We start from the raw sequence: 20,721 nt of genomic DNA on the forward strand, positions 1-20,721 counted from the left end.
CACTTCTATATTTATGTACCACAGGATTTGCGGAAAGCATGATTGGAATTAATACATGGATACCAGTAAATCCCGATTTTTAAAGCATTTCTCCCGAGGACAGACCATTTACAGATGAGTGGGTGCTGGAGAGTCTCGACTTGCCAGGTAAGTAAGTGGTGCACTGGCGCACTGTGCCATTTACCGGGAGCATTGATCAGAAGGCTGCTCAAATTGTACTTGCCCCGCCTGGGCAGACGACGAAGGCAAACACGGTAGTCAGTCACTTTGGTAGGGATCCGGATAGGATCGTCTTTATTTTTATTTTTTTTACCGACTGAATCTTGTAAAGATTTTTTAAAGTCCCTACAATGAGGTTTCATTTTCTATATTTGGGAGAGTTCACAAGGGTCTAAAATTCGTACGTTGATGTGTTCGTATTCTGGGTACAAATTTTGTCACAAAAATCAAATTAAAATTAAGCTTTGTAAGCTTTTGTAAACTACGTCAAATCATTGTGACTTATGTTTTATACACGATGATGAAATACATTATGATTTAAGGTTTATTGGAAAAGAACTATGGCTTAGCTTTTAAAAAAAAACACCGGGCTCATGATTTTTGATAAGAAAACTTAACGAATTAATGACTCTGTACAAACGAATCAGGAATTATCAGGGGTAATTGGGGGTAATTGCAACTAAATTTGAGTATCAAGATACTCATGAATCTAAGCTTCCAGAGGCATCATTATTTTCCTAACTTATGATATTACTTTAATAAAGTGATTTTGGTGGGATTATTTCCCGTGGGTTTCATTTACATTATGCCAGCAGCAAAACGCAGACAAAATGTTGAATTTCATATTATATTTATGAAAGCCCTCACTTTTGCTTATTGTTTACTTTTATCAGGATACTGTTTGGCATACGATGCCAGTTCTATTCAACCGTCATCTAACTTTACTCCGGCTATCTTAGTGAAGGAGGGAGATCCGAATTGGGACCAACGATTCATCCATCCTATTGACAGTGGAAAAGAAGATGGAACACCAGAGTATATTTTTCGTCCAGTTGGGGAGAAAGCAGAGGAGGAGAAAGTGAAAACCCGTAGAATTAGACAATGTCACCTATTTTAATTAATTCGCTAGGTACCAGAGTGAATAAAAAATGCATTTTGCCAATTTTGGAAATTAGTCTGCAGAGAGCCGCATCGTTGGCGACCATTATGGATTACAAAATGGCAGCCATTTTCACGATATTTTGTTATACGACAGTACTAGGGTCATTCAATAAGTTCTACCTCCGCTCTTATACCTGTAAATGATATCTTCTTCAAACACGGCATGATACATTAAAATCTCACCTACAAGTGAGGGCAAATGTATATTGATACCTTTTTCATACTTTTATGTGTGTCCTCATAAGCAAAATAATATGTGTGTATCCCTCCTACGAGATTAGCACGATGACCAGTAATAAAAATGCATTTTAACCTAAAAAATCACACCAGTATCCAATTTTTACTGTTATGTCTGGTGGTCTTTCAGAACATGAGAATCTGCTTGGTGGCCATCTGTATGAAATAACTATTAAGTTCTGTCTAAAGCTGAAATAAAGACGCCCAGCCACTTTTGGTCACTTTACATTTTCGAATTAGTTTCCTTGGTGTTCAATTACCAAATGACATTTCCATAGGAGGTGTAAAATGCTTCCAAAATAGCCCTTTTTAAATGTCTTTTGGCCATTTTAAAGAAAAACATTAAATTATTTCTAATACCTTTCTTATATGCTCTTATCTTTTCTTTGCTTAATTGGATACGATTTTTGCTGGATTGAACTAGCACCATCATCGGTCGGCTGCGAACCAGTCCGTCACAAGCTTCCTCCAATAAGATCCGTCCTGAGCTGTATTTATGATCAAATGGAAAATGAATGATATTAAAACAACATTTTCTCACAATACTAGATCAAACCCTAGGTTACATTCATGAAAAAAATGAAAGGACTAAGTATATGTAGAAGGGTGAAGGTAGAACTTTTTGAATGACCCTCGTATATGATCTCAACTTTTGAGAGCAGCATGCAAGGGTAAAAATGGTGGGAATGCCCATGTTGTGATATTCCAAGTCATCTGATATGGCGACCACCTTGAATTTATTTCAAAATGGCTGACATGTTTAATATACTTTAGCCAATATCTCGTCTTGTGAGCAGCGTTGAAGGTAGACTATGCCATAGTCGATTTTTGATAAATAAAAATGTGTTATTAATCATGATGAACGCATATCCACGCGCATTCAGTTGAACTCGAAATTGTGCTGATGTTTATTACATCAAAATACTAGTAAATGGCTATAAAAAGTTTATATAATTAGTGGCAGTAAAAATCAAGTATAAGTTGGCTTATACATGTATTATTGAATGCAACATAATTATAATGGCTCACTTCATACTGAACAATTCTTATTTTAGAATCGACCAGTTTTGCTTAAGGGATGTGTAATGGGCAGGAACCTGGTTTGGATTCCAGAGGGAGTGTGCCTGCAAGAGAAACAGCCATCAGAAAAGGAATAGCTCAGATCGCGCGCCAAATAAGTTAGCAGTTCAGAAATTGATATTTTTCCCAGCCATGAAAAAAACCACCTATTTGCTGTGAGAAGTTTGAGAGTAGTCCTTGTTATTGCTGAAAAAATATACCAAATGAAATTTCTGACTCGTCTCATGCTAAATCTATGATATTTTTAATTAGTTCATACGGATCCAAATGAAATCATCAGTAGATAACAAAATATTTTCAACCTTTCTTACTTAGTACTTTCTTTGTATTTTATAAATAAATACTATCTTGAGTAGATAGCGGAAAAAAGCAAATAAACAAACAAACAAAAAATATCAAAAACAAACTTTCCTGAAAGATGTTTTCTAAATTTGTGAATTATTTTCAGTTGTTCTTTAAGGCCCCAATGCTACCTTTAGAAGATAACTGTTTGTGCGTTCCGAAAAAATGATGCAGGCCGTAAGTGGGCTATTAAAATGCTATCATCAGTAGATAGGCCTAACAAAATATATTCAACCTTTCTCAATTTCTTGTTTTTTATAAATAAATATTATCTTAAGTAGATACCAGAAAAATTAGCAAGCAAACAAGTAAATAAACAAACAAAAAACATCAAAATAAACTTTCCTAACAGCCGTTTTCTAAATTTGTGAAATATTTTCTGTGTTGTTTTATTAAGCCTGCAAAGCCGTTTGCGCGTTCGTGAAAATGATGCAGATCGTAAATAGGATTTGAGCGCGTGTTTTTGACAGCAGATGATGCGCGATGTCGCAAAGGGCCTATAATGATTTGGAAATCACACCGTAATTTCTACCTTGAGTAGATAACAAACAAAGAAGCAAACTACGTAAAACACGTAGTATAAAAAAGATATACCAAATACAATTTCTGACTCGTCTCATGCTAAATCGATTATTTTTTTATCAGTTCATACGGATCCAAATGGAATCATCAGTAGATAAGAAAATATTTTCAACCTTTCTTACTTTCTTTGTATTTTATAAATAAATACTATCTTGAGTAGATAGCGCAAAAAGCAAACAAGCAAACAAACAAACAAAAAACATCAAAAACAAACTTTCCTAACAGATGTTTTTTAAATTTGTGAATTATTTTCAGTTGTTTTATTAGGCCCGCAATGCTATCGTCAGAAGATAGCTGTTTGCGCGTTCCGAAAAAATGATGCAGGCCGTAAGTGGGCTATTCAAATGCTATCATCAGTAGATAGGCCTAACAAAATATATTCAACCTTTCTCAATTTCTTGTTTTTTATAAATAAATATTATCTTAAGTAGATACCAGAAAAATTAGCAAGCAAACAAGTAAATAAACAAACAAAAAACATCAAAATAAACTTTCCTAACAGCCGTTTTCTAAATTTGTGAAATATTTTTTGTGTTGTTTTATTAAGCCTGCATGCAAAGCCGTTTGCACGTTCGTGAAAATGATGCAGATCGTAAATAGGATTTGAGCGCGTGTTTTTGACAGCAGATGATGCGCGATGTCGCAAAGGGCCTATAATGATTTGCAAATCACACCGTAATCAAACAAAGAAGCAAACAACAAAAAACACGTAGTATAAAAAAGATATACCAAATACAATTTCTGACTCGTCTCATGCTAAATCGATTTTTTTTTTATTAGTTCATACGGATCCAAATGGAATCATCAGTAGATAAGAAAATATTTTCAACCTTTCTTACTTACTTTCTTTGTATTTTATAAATAAATACTATCTTGAGTAGATAGCGGAAAAAGCAAACAAACAAACAAACAAACAAAAAACATCAAAAACAAACTTTCCTAACAGATGTTTTCTAAATTTGTGCATTAATTTCAGTTGTTTTATTAGGCCCGCAATGCTATCTTCAGAAGATAGCTGTTTGTACGTTCCGAAAAAATGACGCAGGCCGTAAGTGGGCTATTAAAATGCTATCATCAGTAGATAGGCCTAACAAAATATATTCAACCTTTCTCAATTTCTTTGTATTTTATAAATAAATATTATCTTGAGTAGATACCGGACAAACTAACGAACAAGCAAACAAATAAACAAATAAACAAAAACATCAAAACAAACTTTCCTAACAGCCGTTTTCTAAATTTGTGAAATATTTTAACTGTGTTGTTTTATTAAGACTGCAAAGCCGTTTGCGAGTTCCGTGAAAATGATGCAGATCGTAAATAGGCTTTGAGCGCGTGTTTTTGACAGCAGATGATGCGTGATGTCGCAAAGGGCCTATAATGATTTGCAAATCACACCGTAATTTCTACCTTGAGTAGATAACAAACAAAGAAGCAAACAAACAAAAAACACAGTATAAAAAACAAATTATACTCAATGAAATTTCTGACTCGTCTCATGCTAAATCGATTATTTTTTAATTAGTTCATAAGGTTCCAAATGGAATAATCAGTAGATAACAAAATATTTTCAACCTTTCTTACTTACTTTCTTTGTATGCTATAAATAAATACTATCTTGAGTATATAGCGGGAAAAAAACCACAAAAAAAACCAAAACAACAACAACATCAAAAACAAACTTCCCTAACATATGTTTTGTAAATTTGTGAAATATATTCAGTTGTTTTATTAGGCCCACAATGCTATCTTCAGAAGATAGCTGTTTGCGCGTTCCGAAAAAATGATGCAGGCTAGGCCGTAAGTGGGCTATTAAAATGCTATCATCAGTAGATAGGCCTAACAAAATATATTCAACTTTTCTCAATTTCTTTGTATTTTATAAATAAATATTATCTTGAGTAGATACCGGACAAACTAACTAACAAGCAAACAAATAAACAAACAAACAAAAAACATCAAAACAAACTTTCCTAACAGCCGTTTTCTAAATTTGTGAAATATTTTCTGTGTTGTTTTATTAAGCCCGCAAATCCGTTTGCGAGTTCCGTGAAAATGATGCAGATCGTGAATAGGCTTTGAGCGCGTGCTTTTGACAGCAGATGATGCGTGATGTCGCAAAGGGCCTATAATGATTTGCAAATCACACCGTAATTTCTACCTTGAGTAGATAACAAAGAAGCAAACAACAAAAAACACGTAGTATAAAAAAGATATACCAAATAAAATTTCTGACTCGTCTCATGCTAAATCGATTATTTTTTTAATTAGTTCATACGGATCCAAATGGAATCATCAGTAGATAACAAAAGATTTTCAACCTTTCTCACTTACTTTCTTTGTATTTTATAAATAAATACTATCTTGAGTATATAGCGGAAAAAACAAACAAACAAACAAACAAAAAACATCAAAAACAAACTTTCCTAAACGATGTTTTCTAAATTTGTGAATTATTTTCAGTTGTTTTATTAGGCCCGCAATGCTATCTTCAGAAGATAGCTGTTTGCGCGTTCCGAAAAAATGATGCAGGCCGTAAGTGGGCTATTAAAATGCTATCATCAGTAGCTAGGCCTAACAAAGTATATTCAACCTTTCTCAATTTCTTTGTATTTTATAAATAAATAAATATTATCTTGAGTAGATACCGGAAAAACTAACTAACAAGCAAACAAATAAACAAACAAACAAAAAACATCAAAACAAACTTTCCTAACAGCCGTTTTCTAAATTTGTGAAATATTTTCTGTGTTGTTTTATTAAGCCTGCAAAGCCGTTTGCGCGTTCCGTGAAAATGATGCAGATCGTAAATAGGCTTTGAGCGCGTGTTTTTGACAGCAGATGATGCGTGATGTCGGAAAGGCCCTATAATGATTTGCAAATCACACCGTAATTTCTACCTTGAGTAGATAACAAACAAAGAAGCAAACAAACAAAAAACACGTAGTATAAAAAATATACCAAATGAAATTTCTGACTCGTCCCATGCTAAATCTATTTTTTTTTAAATTAGTTCATAAGGTTCCAAATGGAATCTTCAGTAGATAACAAAAGATTTTCAACCTTTCTTACTTACTTTCTTTGTATTTTGTAAATAAATACTATCTTGAGTATATAGCGGAAAAAACAAACAAACAAACAAACATCAAAAACAAACTTTCCTAACAGATGTTTTCTAAATTTGTGCATTATTTTCAGTTGTTTTATTAGGACTGCAATGCTATTTTCAGAAGATAACTGTTTGCGCGTTCCGAGAAAATAATGCAGGCCGTAAGTGGGCTATTAAAATGCTATCATCAGTAGATAGGCCTAACAAAATATATTCAACCTTTCTCAATTTCTTTGTATTTTATAAATAAATATTATCTTGAGTAGATACCGGAAAAACTAACCAACAAGCAAACAAATAAACAAACAAACAAAAAACATCAACACAAACTTTCCTAACAGCCGTTTACTAAATTTTTGAAATATTTTCTGCGTTGTTTTAAGCCCACAAAGCCGTTTGCGCGTTCCGTGAAAATGATGCAGATCGTAAATAGGCTTTGAGCGCGTGTTTTTGACAGCAGATGATGCGTGATGTCGCAAAGGGCCTATAATGATTTGCAAATCACACCGTAATTTCTACCTTGAGCAGATAACAAACAAAGAAGCAAACAAACAAAAACACGTAGTATAAAAAAGATATACCAGATAACATTTCTGACTCGTCTCATGCTAAATCGATTATTTTTTTAATTAGTTCATACGGATCCAAATGGAATCATCAGTAGATAACAAAATATTTTCAACCTTTCTTACTTACTTTCTTTGTATGTTATAAATAAATACTATCTTTAGTAGATAGCGGAAAAAAAGCAAATAAACAAACAAACAAAAAATATCAAAAACAAACTTTCCTGAAAGATGTTTTCTAAATTTGTGAATTATTTTCAGTTGTTCTTTAAGGCCCCAATGCTACCTTTAGAAGATAACTGTTTGTGCGTTCCGAAAAAATGATGCAGGCCGTAAGTGGGCTATTAAAATGCTATCATCAGTAGATAGGCCTAACAAAATATATTCAACCTTTCTCAATTTCTTGTTTTTTATAAATAAATATTATCTTAAGTATATACCAGAAAAATTAGCAAGCAAACAAGTAAATAAACAAACAAAAAACATCAAAATAAACTTTCCTAACAGCCGTTTTCTAAATTTGTGAAATATTTTCTGTGTTGTTTTATTAAGGTTGGTCTGAACCCTGGAATTATGAAAACTTTCGGGCCTCATAACTGCTAAATTTTTAGTCTAAAGAATATAAAAGTATGCAGTTTTAGAATGGAAATGACTTGATGAATTCATCTGTGAGGTCAATTTGGGCCAAAATGCTCATTTTGAGAAAATCCCAAAAACGGGTTTTTGGCCCAAATTTTTCGTGCAACGTAACAAAAAATTCTTTGGCCAAAATTTTTTTTTTTTATTAATTTTAAAACTAGATAAAAATATCTAGGGACCGTTTTTTCATTTTTTGGAATTTTGACCATCTTCACCAAAAATATTTGAAATTTGGGCGAAAATCAGGCTTTTTTATGATTTTTTTGAAAATTTTGCATTTTTTGACCATTTTTGGTGCAAATTTCTCAAAGTTGGTCAAAATTAAAAAAATTAAAAAAACGGTCCCTAGATATTTTTATCTAGTTTTTAAAAATTAATAAAAAAAATTTTTTGGCCAAACAATTTTTTTGTTACGTTGCACGAAAAATTTGGGCCAAAAACCTGTTTTTGGGATTTTCTCCAAAATGAACATTTTGGCCCAAATTGACCTCACAGATGAATTCAGCAAGTCATTTCCAGTCTAAAATGTATACTTTTATATTCTTTAGACTAATAATTTAGCAGTTATGAAGCCCGAAAGTTTCCATAATTCCAGGGTTAAGGTTTTACCGTCGTCACCCGATTCGACTTCACTATTGCGCCTGTTTTCAAGGCGTGCGTACGCCGCGTCGTGTTCGGCGTTGCGTTGCAGACATCGCAGAGAACGATACGTGTTGTGCGTGTCAATGCTATTTTTGCGCACCGGCGATAACTAGGGCCAAAAAATAAAGAAAACAATGTTTGCTGAATGCAAAAAAAAAGTGGTCGCTTCTAATATATTAAATACAACATGTACAAACCAAATCTTGTCAGCGTGCTTCCATTAATAACGGACCTGGACCCCCTCCCCAAAGTAGGCCTTCGACAGTAGGGTCCAATAGATGGTATGAAGTGATAGGCCTACCAAACAAACAAAGAATCAGGGTGTTTTTTTATTTTTAACATTAGGCCTAAACGAGTGTTGGTTAAATTGCTTAATTCGTTTTAATAATATTTTGGCCTAAATGTTGTGTAAGCACTACGATATATAGTATTATAGGCCTATTAGGCCTAAAGGTTATACGTTTGTAGAACGTTTCATAATGAAACACACTACAACAAAATTAAAAACATGTTGTGAAAATGTTATTGTAGACATATATTATTTTGGCAACATTGTTCCAACTTAGAATATGTTTTGTAGCAAGTGTTCAATGTTTTTGATTGTTATTTTTAAAATGTTTTAAAAGTTTATAATCCACCATTTAAATGTTTAAACCATTTTGTGTTATTGGGTAAAGACCAACTACGTGCACTGAATTCAAAAATGCATGCGATATAGACAACACCATCAAAACATTCAGTTTTTAAAAGAAATGTGTCATAGGGCCTACATTTACAAAAATGATATCATAATTGGCCAAACGTTTTTCTACAGCTATAGGCAACCCAGCGTTTAACTTTGCTTTAATTGAACTGCAACAATTACCTCGAGATAATTCCGTAGGCCTATAGTTTTTGTGACCAAAAAGTTTTCCTCTCGGTAAACGGCACTAAGCATGCTAAGTAGGCCTATGCCTATAATAATTGTAGGCCTATTATAGTCAAACACTTCCGCCCATGGTGTCAAACGCTTCGCTTTAACATGTCTAATAAATCATCTTTTTGGTCATTCGAGTCAGGTGAACATAAAGCTGAAAATAACTCACTTTGTGTAACTTGATAACTCTTTGGTCCAATATCTTTGCAGAATGGCAGTTTTTCTTACACCCGTTTGTGACCAAAATACACCAAATTAGAATTAGGCTAAGAATTTTTTTAAATATTCTTAGCCTTAATAGTCAACATCATTATAACTGTTCCTAATTATGGACACTTCTTAGCCTAAGTATCTTAGGTAACTTTTTTTTTTACAGTGACAACTTTCCTGCGTAAACAGACAATTCCTTTTTTGTGGCCATATGCGTAAATGAACGCTGATCTGGCATCAGATCGCGCTTCATACCAGCGCGTTGGCACGCACCAAAATATCCACGTACGCAATTAACTACGCATGGTGTCGCAGAAAAAATGCATTTTTGACTTATTTTGGTCAATTTACGCGAAAACTAGGTCCGGTACCCCCGATTTTTTTTGCGCGATTTTACAGAGCATTTTCTTTTCCATAACATATATAAAATTAAAAAAAATTTGTCTCGACAATTTTTTTATACAACGCAAAAAGTGGCATATTTTGGGCAAATTGCTGATTTTGCCATTGAAGTGTACAGAGATTTTTGGAAATGTACACCTCTTTTAAAACGGCTGTAGCTCAAAAGTGAGGTCCGGCACCCCTTGTTTTTTTTCCTGATTTATTATCTACACATATTAATGTACAAATTATGTCAATTTAAAAAAATTTCGTCGATAGGTTTAGTAACGACGGTAAAACCTTAAGACCACCCTTAAGCCTGCAAAGCCGTTTGCGCGTTCGTGAAAATGATGCAGATCGTAAATAGGATTTGAGCGCGTGTTTTTGACAGCAGATGATGCGCGATGTCGCAAAGGGCCTATAATGATTTGGAAATCACACCGTAATTTCTACCTTGAGTAGATAACAAACAAAGAAGCAAACAACAAAAAACACGTAGTATAAAAAAGATATACCAAATAAAATTTCTGACTCGTCTCATGCTAAATCGATTATTTTTTTTATTAGTTCATACGGATCCAAATGGAATCATCAGTAGATAAGAAAATATTTTCAACCTTTCTTACTTACTTTCTTTGTATTTTATAAATAAATACTATCTTGAGTAGATAGCGCAAACAAGCAAACAAACAAACAAAAAACATCAAAAACAAACTTTCCTAACAGATGTTTTTTAAATTTGTGAATTATTTTCAGTTGTTTTATTAGGCCCACAATGCTATCGTCAGAAGATAGCTGTTTGCGCGTTCCGAAAAAATGATGTAGGCCGTAAGTGGGCTATTCAAATGCTATCATCAGTAGATAGGCCTAACAAAATATATTCAACCTTTCTCAATTTCTTGTTTTTTATAAATAAATATTATCTTAAGTATATACCAGAAAAATTAGCAAGCAAACAAGTAAATAAACAAACAAAAAACATCAAAATAAACTTTCCTAACAGCCGTTTTCTAAATTTGTGAAATATTTTGTGTGTTGTTTTATTAAGCCTGCATGCAAAGCCGTTTGCACGTTCGTGAAAATGATGCAGATCGTAAATAGGATTTGAGCGCGTGTTTTTGACAGCAGATGATGCGCGATGTCGCAAAGGGCCTATAATGATTTGCAAATCACACCGTAATTTCTACCTTGAGTAGATAACAAACAAAGAAGCAAACAACAAAAAACACGTAGTATAAAAAAGATATACCAAATACAATTTCTGACTCGTCTCATGCTAAATCGATTTTTTAAATTTAATAGTTCATACGGATCCAAATGGAATCATCAGTAGATAAGAAAAAAACATCAAAATAAACTTTCCTAACAGCCGTTTTCTAAATTTGTGAAATATTTTCTGTGTTGTTTTATTAAGCCTGCAAAGCCGTTTGCACGTTCGTGAAAATGATGCAGATCGTAAATAGGATTTGAGCGCGTGTTTTTGACAGCAGATGATGCGCGATGTCGCAAAGGGCCTATAATGATTTGGAAATCACACCGTAATTTCTACCTTGAGTAGATAACAAACAAAGAAGCAAACAACAAAAAACACGTAGTATAAAAAAGATATACCAAATACAATTTCTGACTCGTCTCATGCTAAATCGATTTTTTTTTATTAGTTCATACGGATCCAAATGGAATCATCAGTAGATAAGAAAATATTTTCAACCTTTCTTACTTACTTTCTTTGTATTTTATAAATAAATACTATCTTGAGTAGATAGCGGAAAAAGCAAACAAACAAACAAACAAACAAAAAACATCAAAAACAAACTTTCCTAACAGATGTTTTTTAAATTTGTGAATTATTTTTCAGCATTTTTCAGTTGTTTTATTAGGCCCGCAATGCTATCGTCAGAAGATAGCTGTTTGCGCGTTCCGAAAAAATTATGCAGGCCGTAAGTGGGCTATTCAAATGCTATCATCAGTAGATAGGCCTAACAAAATATATTCAACCTTTCTCAATTTCTTGTTTTGTATAAATAAATATTATCTTAAGTAGATACCAGAAAAATTAGCAAGTAAATAAACAAACAAAAAACATCAAAATAAACTTTCCTAACAGCCGTTTTCTAAATTTGTGAAATATTTTCTGTGTTGTTTTATTAAGCCTGCATGCAAAGCCGTTTGCACGTTCGTGAAAATGATGCAGATCGTAAATAGGATTTGAGCGCGTGTTTTTGACAGCAGATGATGCGCGATGTCGCAAAGGGCCTATAATGATTTGCAAATCACACCGTAATTTCTACCTTGAGCAGATAACAAACAAAGAAGCAAACAAACAAAAACACGTAGTATAAAAAAGATATACCAGATAACATTTCTGACTCGTCTCATGCTAAATCGATTATTTTTTTAATTAGTTCATACGGATCCAAATGGAATCATCAGTAGATAACAAAATATTTTCAACCTTTCTTACTTACTTTCTTTGTATGTTATAAATAAATACTATCTTGAGTAGATAGCGGAAAAAAGCAAATAAACAAACAAACAAAAAATATCAAAAACAAACTTTCCTGAAAGATGTTTTCTAAATTTGTGAATTATTTTCAGTTGTTCTTTAGGCCCCAATGCTACCTTTAGAAGATAACTGTTTGAAAGTAAAGAAAAAATGATGCAGGCCGTAAGTGGGCTATTAAAATGCTATCATCAGTAGATAGGCCTAACAAAATATATTCAACCTTTCTCAATTTCTTGTTTTTTAAAAATAAATATTATCTTAAGTATATACCAGAAAAATTAGCAAGCAAACAAGTAAATAAACAAACAAAAAACATCAAAATAAACTTTCCTAACAGCCGTTTTCTAAATTTGTGAAATATTTTCTGTGTTGTTTTATTAAGGTTGGTCTGAACCCTGGAATTATGAAAACTTTCGGGCCTCATAACTGCTAAATTTTTAGTCTAAAGAATATAAAAGTATACATTTTTAGAATGGAAATGACTTGATGAATTCATCTGTGAGGTCCAATTTGGGCCAAAATGCTCATTTTTGGAGAAAATCCCAAAAAACGGGTTTTTTGGCCCAAATTTTTCGTGCAACGTAACAAAAAAATTGTTTGGCCAAAAATTTTTTTTTATTAATTTTTAAAAACTAGATAAAAATAGTACAGTAGTTGATTTAAAACAACAGTCACAAGACTTACTATTTGCAGAGCTGTGGTAGCTTGCGACCTGCATCTACAGGTCTTCTTTAGCCACTGAAGAGATTATTCCACTTGACTTGCCTCTTGACTACCAGATATTGATTGGTTTTGGTCAAGTGACAAAATCTTGTTGTAAACAACTGGAAGATCATGGCGCCCCGGTCTCTGTTGAGGTCGCTGCCAGTTCTCCTTATTTGGATCGCTCTCTCTGACCCCTCTCCTGAACCAGTCTTCTTCACGGTCGAGAATGCGTACGCCATCCCAGTCGATGCTATGGTGATCCTTAGTGATGTGCTCACCAACTGGGGAAGTGGGGCGTTCATGTTCGCTAATACGTGTTCTTAATGGTCTGGCACTTTCCCCTACATATGATGAAGAACAGTCTAAACATTTGAGGCCATAGACGGCCCCCGATTTGTCCAGCTTGTCGGTCTTGTCTTTGGGAGCTACAAGAAGGGAACGTATAGTGTTCTGGGGCTTAATATGGGTTACAATGCCATGGGATCTTAATACACGCCTCAGACTTTCCGAAACACCGGCCAGATATGGGATGGTAACCCAACCTTTGACTTGTTGTTCAGAGTCACTATTGCGAACGTGCCGTTTGGCATTGGTTTTGTTGGTAGCTGTGTCCAATGTCCATTTATCGTACCCACATACCGCTAAAGATTTGTGAATGCTATTGAGTTCATGGTCAAGGTCCTCCTCCTTGGTGACAATAGAGGAAGCTCTATCAACGAGGGTACGTACCACACCCAGTTTGTGCTGCAAAGGGTGGTGGGAGGCAAAGTTCAGGTATTGATTGGTGTGGGTAGGCTTGCGATAAATCTGAAAAGACAATGAGCCGTTCTCTTCGCGTTTGACCATGACGTCAAGCATGGGAAGTTGTCCATTGGATTCGCGTTCCATGGTGAACTTTATGGATGGATGGCAGGTGTTTAAGTGATCAGTGAAGCTCTCAATAGCACTCTTCTTGATGATGACCATAGTGTCGTCAACATAACGACCCCAGAACCGTGGGGGTTGGGATAAGAAGACAAGGCCTTGATTTCAAAGTCCTCCATGAAGATATTGGCAGTTAGAGGGATACGGGGAACCCATCGCCGCACCTTCAAGCTGGTTGTAGAATTCACCACCGTACTGAAAGTATGTGGTGGTCAGCTGAAACCGGAGCAGTTCAATGATTTGATCAACCGACAAACATGTACGGTTACCCAGAGTAGGATCGTTCTTAAGGCGTGACTCAATGATATCAATAGTTTCACTTACGGGTGTACATGTGAACAGAGCCGTGACATCATAACTGACAAATTCTTCATCCTCACTAATAGTAAAGTCTTCAAGTTTGGTCACTAGGTCCTTACTGTTCTTGATATGATGTTGTGATTGACCCACTAGAGGAGATATTATGTCCGCGATAAATTTAGCAGATGCGTACGTAATGGAGCCACTACAAGCAACAATCGGACGAAGAGGGTGGTTGGGCTTATGAATTTTCGGAAGACCATAGAACTTAGGCACCTCCTCACTGGTGGGATAGAGTTTTCTGTATTGAACCTCAGTGATCGCACCACTTTGCTTGATGGATTGCAGAATCTTAACCAACTTGGTCTTGTATTTCTTAGTTGGATTGGATTTGAGCTTGACATAGGTCTTATTGTCACTCAGCAACAACTTTGCCTTGTTGTTATATATAAAAATATCTAGGGACCGTTTTTTCATTTTTTTGAATTTTGACCATCTTCACCAAAAATATTTGAAATTTGGGCGAAAATCAGGCTTTTTTATGATTTTTTGAAAATTTTGCATTTTTGACCATTTTTGGTGCAAATTTCTCAAAGTTGGTCAAAATTAAAAAATTAAAAAACGGTCCCTAGATATTTTTATCTAGTTTTTAAAATTAATAAAAATTTTTTTTGGGCCAAACAATTTTTTTGTTACGTTGCACGAAAAAATTTGGGCAAAAAAAACCGTTTTTTGGGATTTTCTCCAAAAATGAACATTTTGGCCCAAATTGGACCTCACAGATGAATTCAGCAAGTCATTTCAAGAAAAAAAATGTATACTTTTATATTCTTTAGACTAATAATTTAGCAGTTATGAAGCCCGAAAGTTTCCATAATTCCAGGGTTAAGACCACCCTTAAGCCTGCAAAGCCGTTTGCGCGTTCGTGAAAATGATGCAGATCGTAAATAGGATTTGAGCGCGTGTTTTTGACAGCAGATGATGCGCGATGTCGCAAAGGGCCTATAATGATTTGGAAATCACACCGTAATTTCTACCTTGAGTAGATAACAAACAAAGAAGCAAACAACAAAAAAACACGTAGTATAAAAAAAGATATACCAAATAAAATTTCTGACTCGTCTCATGCTAAATCGATTATTTTTTTTATTAGTTCATACGGATCCAAATGGAATCATCAGTAGATAAGAAAATATTTTCAACCTTTCTTACTTACTTTCTTTGTATTTTATAAATAAATACTATCTTGAGTAGATAGCGCAAACAAGCAAACAAACAAACAAAAACATCAAAACAAACTTTCCTAACAGATGTTTTTAAATTTGTGAATTATTTTCAGTTGTTTTATTAGGCCCGCAATGCTATCGTCAGAAGATAGCTGTTTGCGCGTTCCGAAAAAAAATTATGCAGGCCGTAAGTGGGCTATTCAAATGCTATCATCAGTAGATAGGCCTAACAAAATATATTCAACCTTTCTCAATTTCTTGTTTTGTATAAATAAATATTATCTTAAGTAGATACCAGAAAAATTAGCAAGTAAATAAACAAACAAAAAACATCAAAATAAACTTTCCTAACAGCCGTTTTCTAAATTTGTGAAATATTTTCTGTGTTGTTTTATTAAGCCTGCATGCAAAGCCGTTTGCACGTTCGTGAAAATGATGCAGATCGTAAATAGGATTTGAGCGCGTGTTTTTGACAGCAGATGATGCGCGATGTCGCAAAGGGCCTATAATGATTTGCAAATCACACCGTAATTTCTACCTTGAGTAGATAACAAACAAAGAAGCAAACAACAAAAAACACGTAGTATAAAAAAGATATACCAAATACAATTTCTGACTCGTCTCATGCTAAATCGATTATTTTTTTATTAGTTCATACGGATCCAAATGGAATCATCAATAGATAAGAAAATATTTTCAACCTTTCTTACTTACTTTCTTTGTATTTTATAAATAAATACTATCTTGAGTAGATAGCAGAAAAAGCAAACAAACAAACAAACAAAAAAAAAAAATCAAAAACAAACTTTCCTAACAGATGTTTTTAAATTTGTGAATTATTTTCAGTTGTTTTATTAGGCCCGCAATGCTATCGTCAGAAGATAGCTGTTTGCGCGTTCCGAAAAAATGATGCAGGCCGTAAGTGGGCTATTCAAAAGCTATCATCAGTAGATAGGCCTAACAAAATATATTCAACCTTTCTCAATTTCTTTGTATTTTATAAATAAATATTATCTTGAGTAGATACCGGACAAACTAACGAACAAGCAAACAAATAAACAAATAAACAAAAACATCAAAATAAACTTTCCTAACAGCCGTTTTCTAAATTTGTGAAATATTTTCTGTGTTGTTTTATTAAGCCTGCAAAGCCGTTTGCGCGTTCCGATCCATGAAAATGATGCAGATCGTAAATAGGCTTTGAGCGCGTGTTTTTGACAGCAGATGATGCGTGATGTCGCAAAGGGCCTAGCCTATAATGATTTGCAAATCACACCGTAATTTCTACCTTGAGTAGATAACAAACAAAGAAGCAAACAAACATAAAACACGTAGTATAAAAAAGATATACCAAATAAAATTTCTGACTCGTCTCATGCTAAATCGATTATTTTTTTTATTAGTTCATACGGATCCAAATGGAATCATCAGTAGATAACAAAATATTTTCAACCTTTCTTACTTACTTTCTTTGTGTTTTATAAATAAATACTATCTTGAGTATATAGCGGAAAAAAGCAAACAAACAAACAAATAAACAAACAAACAAAAAACATGAAAAACAAACTTTCCTAACAGATGTTTTCTAAATTTGTGAATTATTTTCAGTTGTTTTATTAGGCCCGCAAATGCTATCTTCAGAAGATAGCTATTTGCGCGTTCCGAAAAAATGATGCAGGCCCCGAGGGGGCTATTCAATTGCTATCATCAGTAGATAGGCCTAATTCAACCTTTCTCAATTTCTTTGTATTTTATAAATAAATATTATCTTGAGTAGATACTGGACAAACTAACTAACAAGCAAACAAATAAACAAACAAACAAAAAACATCAAAACAAACTAAATCGATTATTTTTTTAATTAGTTCATACGGATCCAAATGGAATCATCAGTAGATAAGAAAATGTTTTCAACTTTTCTTACTTACTTTCTTTGTATTTTATAAATAAATACTCTCTTGAGTAGATAGCGCAAAAAGCAAACAAACAAACAAATAAAAAACATGAAAAACAAACTTTCCTAACAGATGTTTTCTAAATTTGTGAATTATTTTCAGTTGTTTTATTAGGCCCGCAAATGCTATCTTCAGAAGATAGCTATTTGCGCGTTCCGAAAAAATGATGCAGGCCGTAACTGGGCTATTCAACTGCTATCATCAGTAGATAGGCCTAACAAAATATATTCAACCTTTCTCAATTTCTTTGTATTTTATAAATAAATATTATCTTGAGTAGATACTGGACAAACTAACTAACAAGCAAACAAATAATAAAAAATAAAAAAAACATCAAAAAACAAACTTTCCTAACAGCCGTTTTCTAAATTTGTGAAATATTTTCTGTGTTGTTTTATTAAGCCTGCAAAGCCGTTTGCGCGTTCCGTGAAAATGATGCAGATCGTAAAATAGGCTTTGAGCGCGTGTTTTTGACAGCAGATGATGCGTGATGTCGCAAAGGGCCTATAATGATTTGCAAATCATACCGTAATTTCTACCTTGAGTAGATAACAAACAAAGAAGCAAACAAACAAAAAACACTTAGTCAAAGAAGCAAACAAACAAAAAACACTTAGTATAAAAAAATACCAAATGAAATTTCTGACTCGTCTCATGCTAAATCTATTATTTTTTATTAGTTCATACTGTGTTCCAAATGGAATCATCATCAGTAGATAACAAAATATTTTCAACCTGTCTTACCGGTACTTAACGATACTTTCTTTGTATTTTATAAATAAATACTATCTTGAGTAGATAGCGGAAAAAACAAACAAACAAACAAAACAAAAAAAACACATCAAAAACGAACTTTCCTAACAGATGTTTTCTAAATTCTGTGAATTATTTTCAGTTGTTTTATTAGGCTCGCAAGATACCGGTATTAAGGGACGCACCATTAGATATTATCGGGGGGGGGCTAGGGAGTTTTTTGAAAAAAAAAGTTTTGCCTCACTGAGAAAAAAAACAATTTCCCCTACCCAGCTCTGTGTAAAGGTATACATTAAAATTGAAAAAAGACAACTTCGCCGCCAAAGGAGGCGAAAAAAAAAATTTGCTTCCAAAGGCAGCGAAAAAAAAAAAAAATTCTGCCTGACCCAAACTCCCTAGCCCCCCCGATAGTATCTAATGGTGCGTCCCTAAAGCTAAGATACGGAGGGAGAGTGGGGTAAGTTGAGCCAGGGGTAAGTTGAGCCACCCCTCTAGAAAGAAAATTAAAACTTATCTTACTTTGCAGTTCCACTTATTTGTATATGACATAACAGAGGCTTCTCAAGTGTAATATGGAATCACTTGCACATAGGGTAAGAAAGCTGCATTAGAAAGTTAATTTTTCACACTTTTGTTGAACTTTTGGCAAAAACCAATTTTTTTTCATGTTTCACCCAGAAAGAAAAAGTGGCTCAACTTACCCCACTCTCCCATAGCTGTTTGCGCGTTCCGAGAAAATGATGCAGGCCGTAAGGCCCATATTTATGTGACCTGCTTACCTTGCTCAGCGACACGGTAACGCACGAAAATAGGCCCAGACTCCGCTCCTCTTCAGATACAACAAGGCTCTTGGCCCGGGGCTCTTGGTTCCACGATCAAATAAAGCTAAATAAGAGAGCTGGTGATCATTCGTTTGCTGTTGCCTCTCCATGGCTCTGGAATGAGTTGCCTATCCAGTTGAGGGAGGCGGTGTCTGTGCCTGCTTTCAAGCGTTTGCTTAAAACACATTTGTATTAATGTTGGTTGTATTTATTTCTTGCTTCATTTTTGCCTGTATATTTTGTAGGGCGCTGTGCTCTTTGTTACAGCGCCATATAAGTGTTGATTAATAATAAGTGGGCTAAAATGCTATCATCAGTAGATAGGCCTAACAAAATATTTTGAACCTTTTTCAATTTCTTTGTATTTTATAAATAAATATTATCTTGAGTAGATACTGGACAAACTAACTAACAAGCAAACAAATAAACAAACAAACAAAAAACATCAACACAAACTTTCCTAACAGCCGTTTTCTAAATTTGTGAAATATTTTTTGTGTTGTTTTATTAAGCCTGCAAAGCCGTTTGCGCGTTCCGTGAAAATGATGCAGATCGTAAATTGTATAAATAAATACTATCGTGGGTAGATAGTGGAAAACTTTTTCTCTTTTCCATTGAGCACATACATATCGGTGCCAATGCTTTTATTTTGTTTTGTATAAATTATGAACAAAAGAACAATTAAGAAGTATCACAAAAAATCATTAAAAATCACAAAGAATTACAAACGCAGCATTAATAACAAAGTGTTACTACATTTTAAATTTAAACAAACTACACGAGTATTACTTAAAGAATCATGTTATCTGAAAACCAGTCTTTAAAAATCAAATAACATACAGTACATGTACATACGGTACCAAAAGAAAAATTAAAAATAAAACCTCCATTTTTTTTAAATGGGCAGAGAGTTTTCCCCTTTTTTTGGCAATAAAATACTCGGTCTCTCTGTTGTTTTTAATAAAAGCCTTACAACTCAAAAAATGAAGCTTCTTTTTTGAAATTTGCAAACATAAATATAGTATTTTATACATAAAATTAAGTATGTAATGAAATTATCTTTACTAATCCCAAAGATCATATCAAAATTTGAAATGGAAAAATCAATATCGTGTTTATCTTGAATAATTTGAACAAAGTAATATCCCAAATAGGTTTAACATGCTCACATTCACAAAAGATGTGAATGATTGATTCAGGAAATTTATCACAAAAATCACAAAGTGGGGAATCTTTCCGCTTAATTTTGAATAAAAAGTCATTAAAAGCAATTGCCTTATGGAAGACTTTGAAATCAAATGACCGGAGCCTTGTATCGAAAGAACATTTAAAGTTACGTAAATGAATTTCTTCCCAGTCCGTTTCTTCAGGGCCATTACGGGGGCCATTATCATCAGAATCTTTTCCAACAACAGTTTCCCAAAAATCAATACGACTCTGTGGCATTATAGACAGTGCCTGTCAAAATAGAATAAGAAAACCTTGGAACCTTTTGAGCATGAAGAAGACCAGAAATGATATCATCAAAGATGTTAACATTATCAGCATTTGAACCCTGAAGCCACGAACTGGGAATACATTTCATGAGAAAATTATATTTCCTCCTGTCTTGATTTGAAATACCAAAGTCCAAAACCAATTCTTCGAACAATTTACTACCTGGTAA

General features: G+C 33.8%; 1 protein-coding gene and 1 long non-coding RNA gene across 2 annotated transcripts; one reads left to right on the top strand and one right to left on the bottom strand.

Moving 5' to 3' along the window:
- The first annotated feature begins 30 nt into the window (after positions 1 to 30).
- LOC140155725 (uncharacterized) lies at positions 31 to 2,694 on the top strand. The gene is made up of 2 exons (XR_011859421.1): positions 31 to 147; positions 894 to 2,694. It is a non-coding gene; the product is annotated as an uncharacterized lncRNA (long non-coding RNA).
- Positions 2,695 to 13,118: 10,424 nt separating this feature from the next.
- LOC140154668 (uncharacterized) lies at positions 13,119 to 14,042 on the bottom strand. The gene has a single exon (XM_072177234.1). It carries the CDS (start codon positions 14,040 to 14,042, stop codon positions 13,119 to 13,121), a length of 924 nt encoding a protein of 307 aa, XP_072033335.1.
- Between the last annotated feature and the right edge of the window lie 6,679 nt (positions 14,043 to 20,721).

The sequence above is a fragment of the Amphiura filiformis genome, chromosome 6 (genome assembly GCF_039555335.1).
Source record: "Amphiura filiformis chromosome 6, Afil_fr2py, whole genome shotgun sequence".
Classification (NCBI taxonomy): Eukaryota; Metazoa; Echinodermata; class Ophiuroidea; order Amphilepidida; family Amphiuridae; genus Amphiura; species Amphiura filiformis.

What these genes read in the sequence shown, in the direction of transcription:
- LOC140154668 (XM_072177234.1), bottom strand. Translation starts at nt 14,042, where the DNA reads ATGGTCATCATCAAGAAGAGTGCTATTGAGAGCTTCACTGATCACTTA.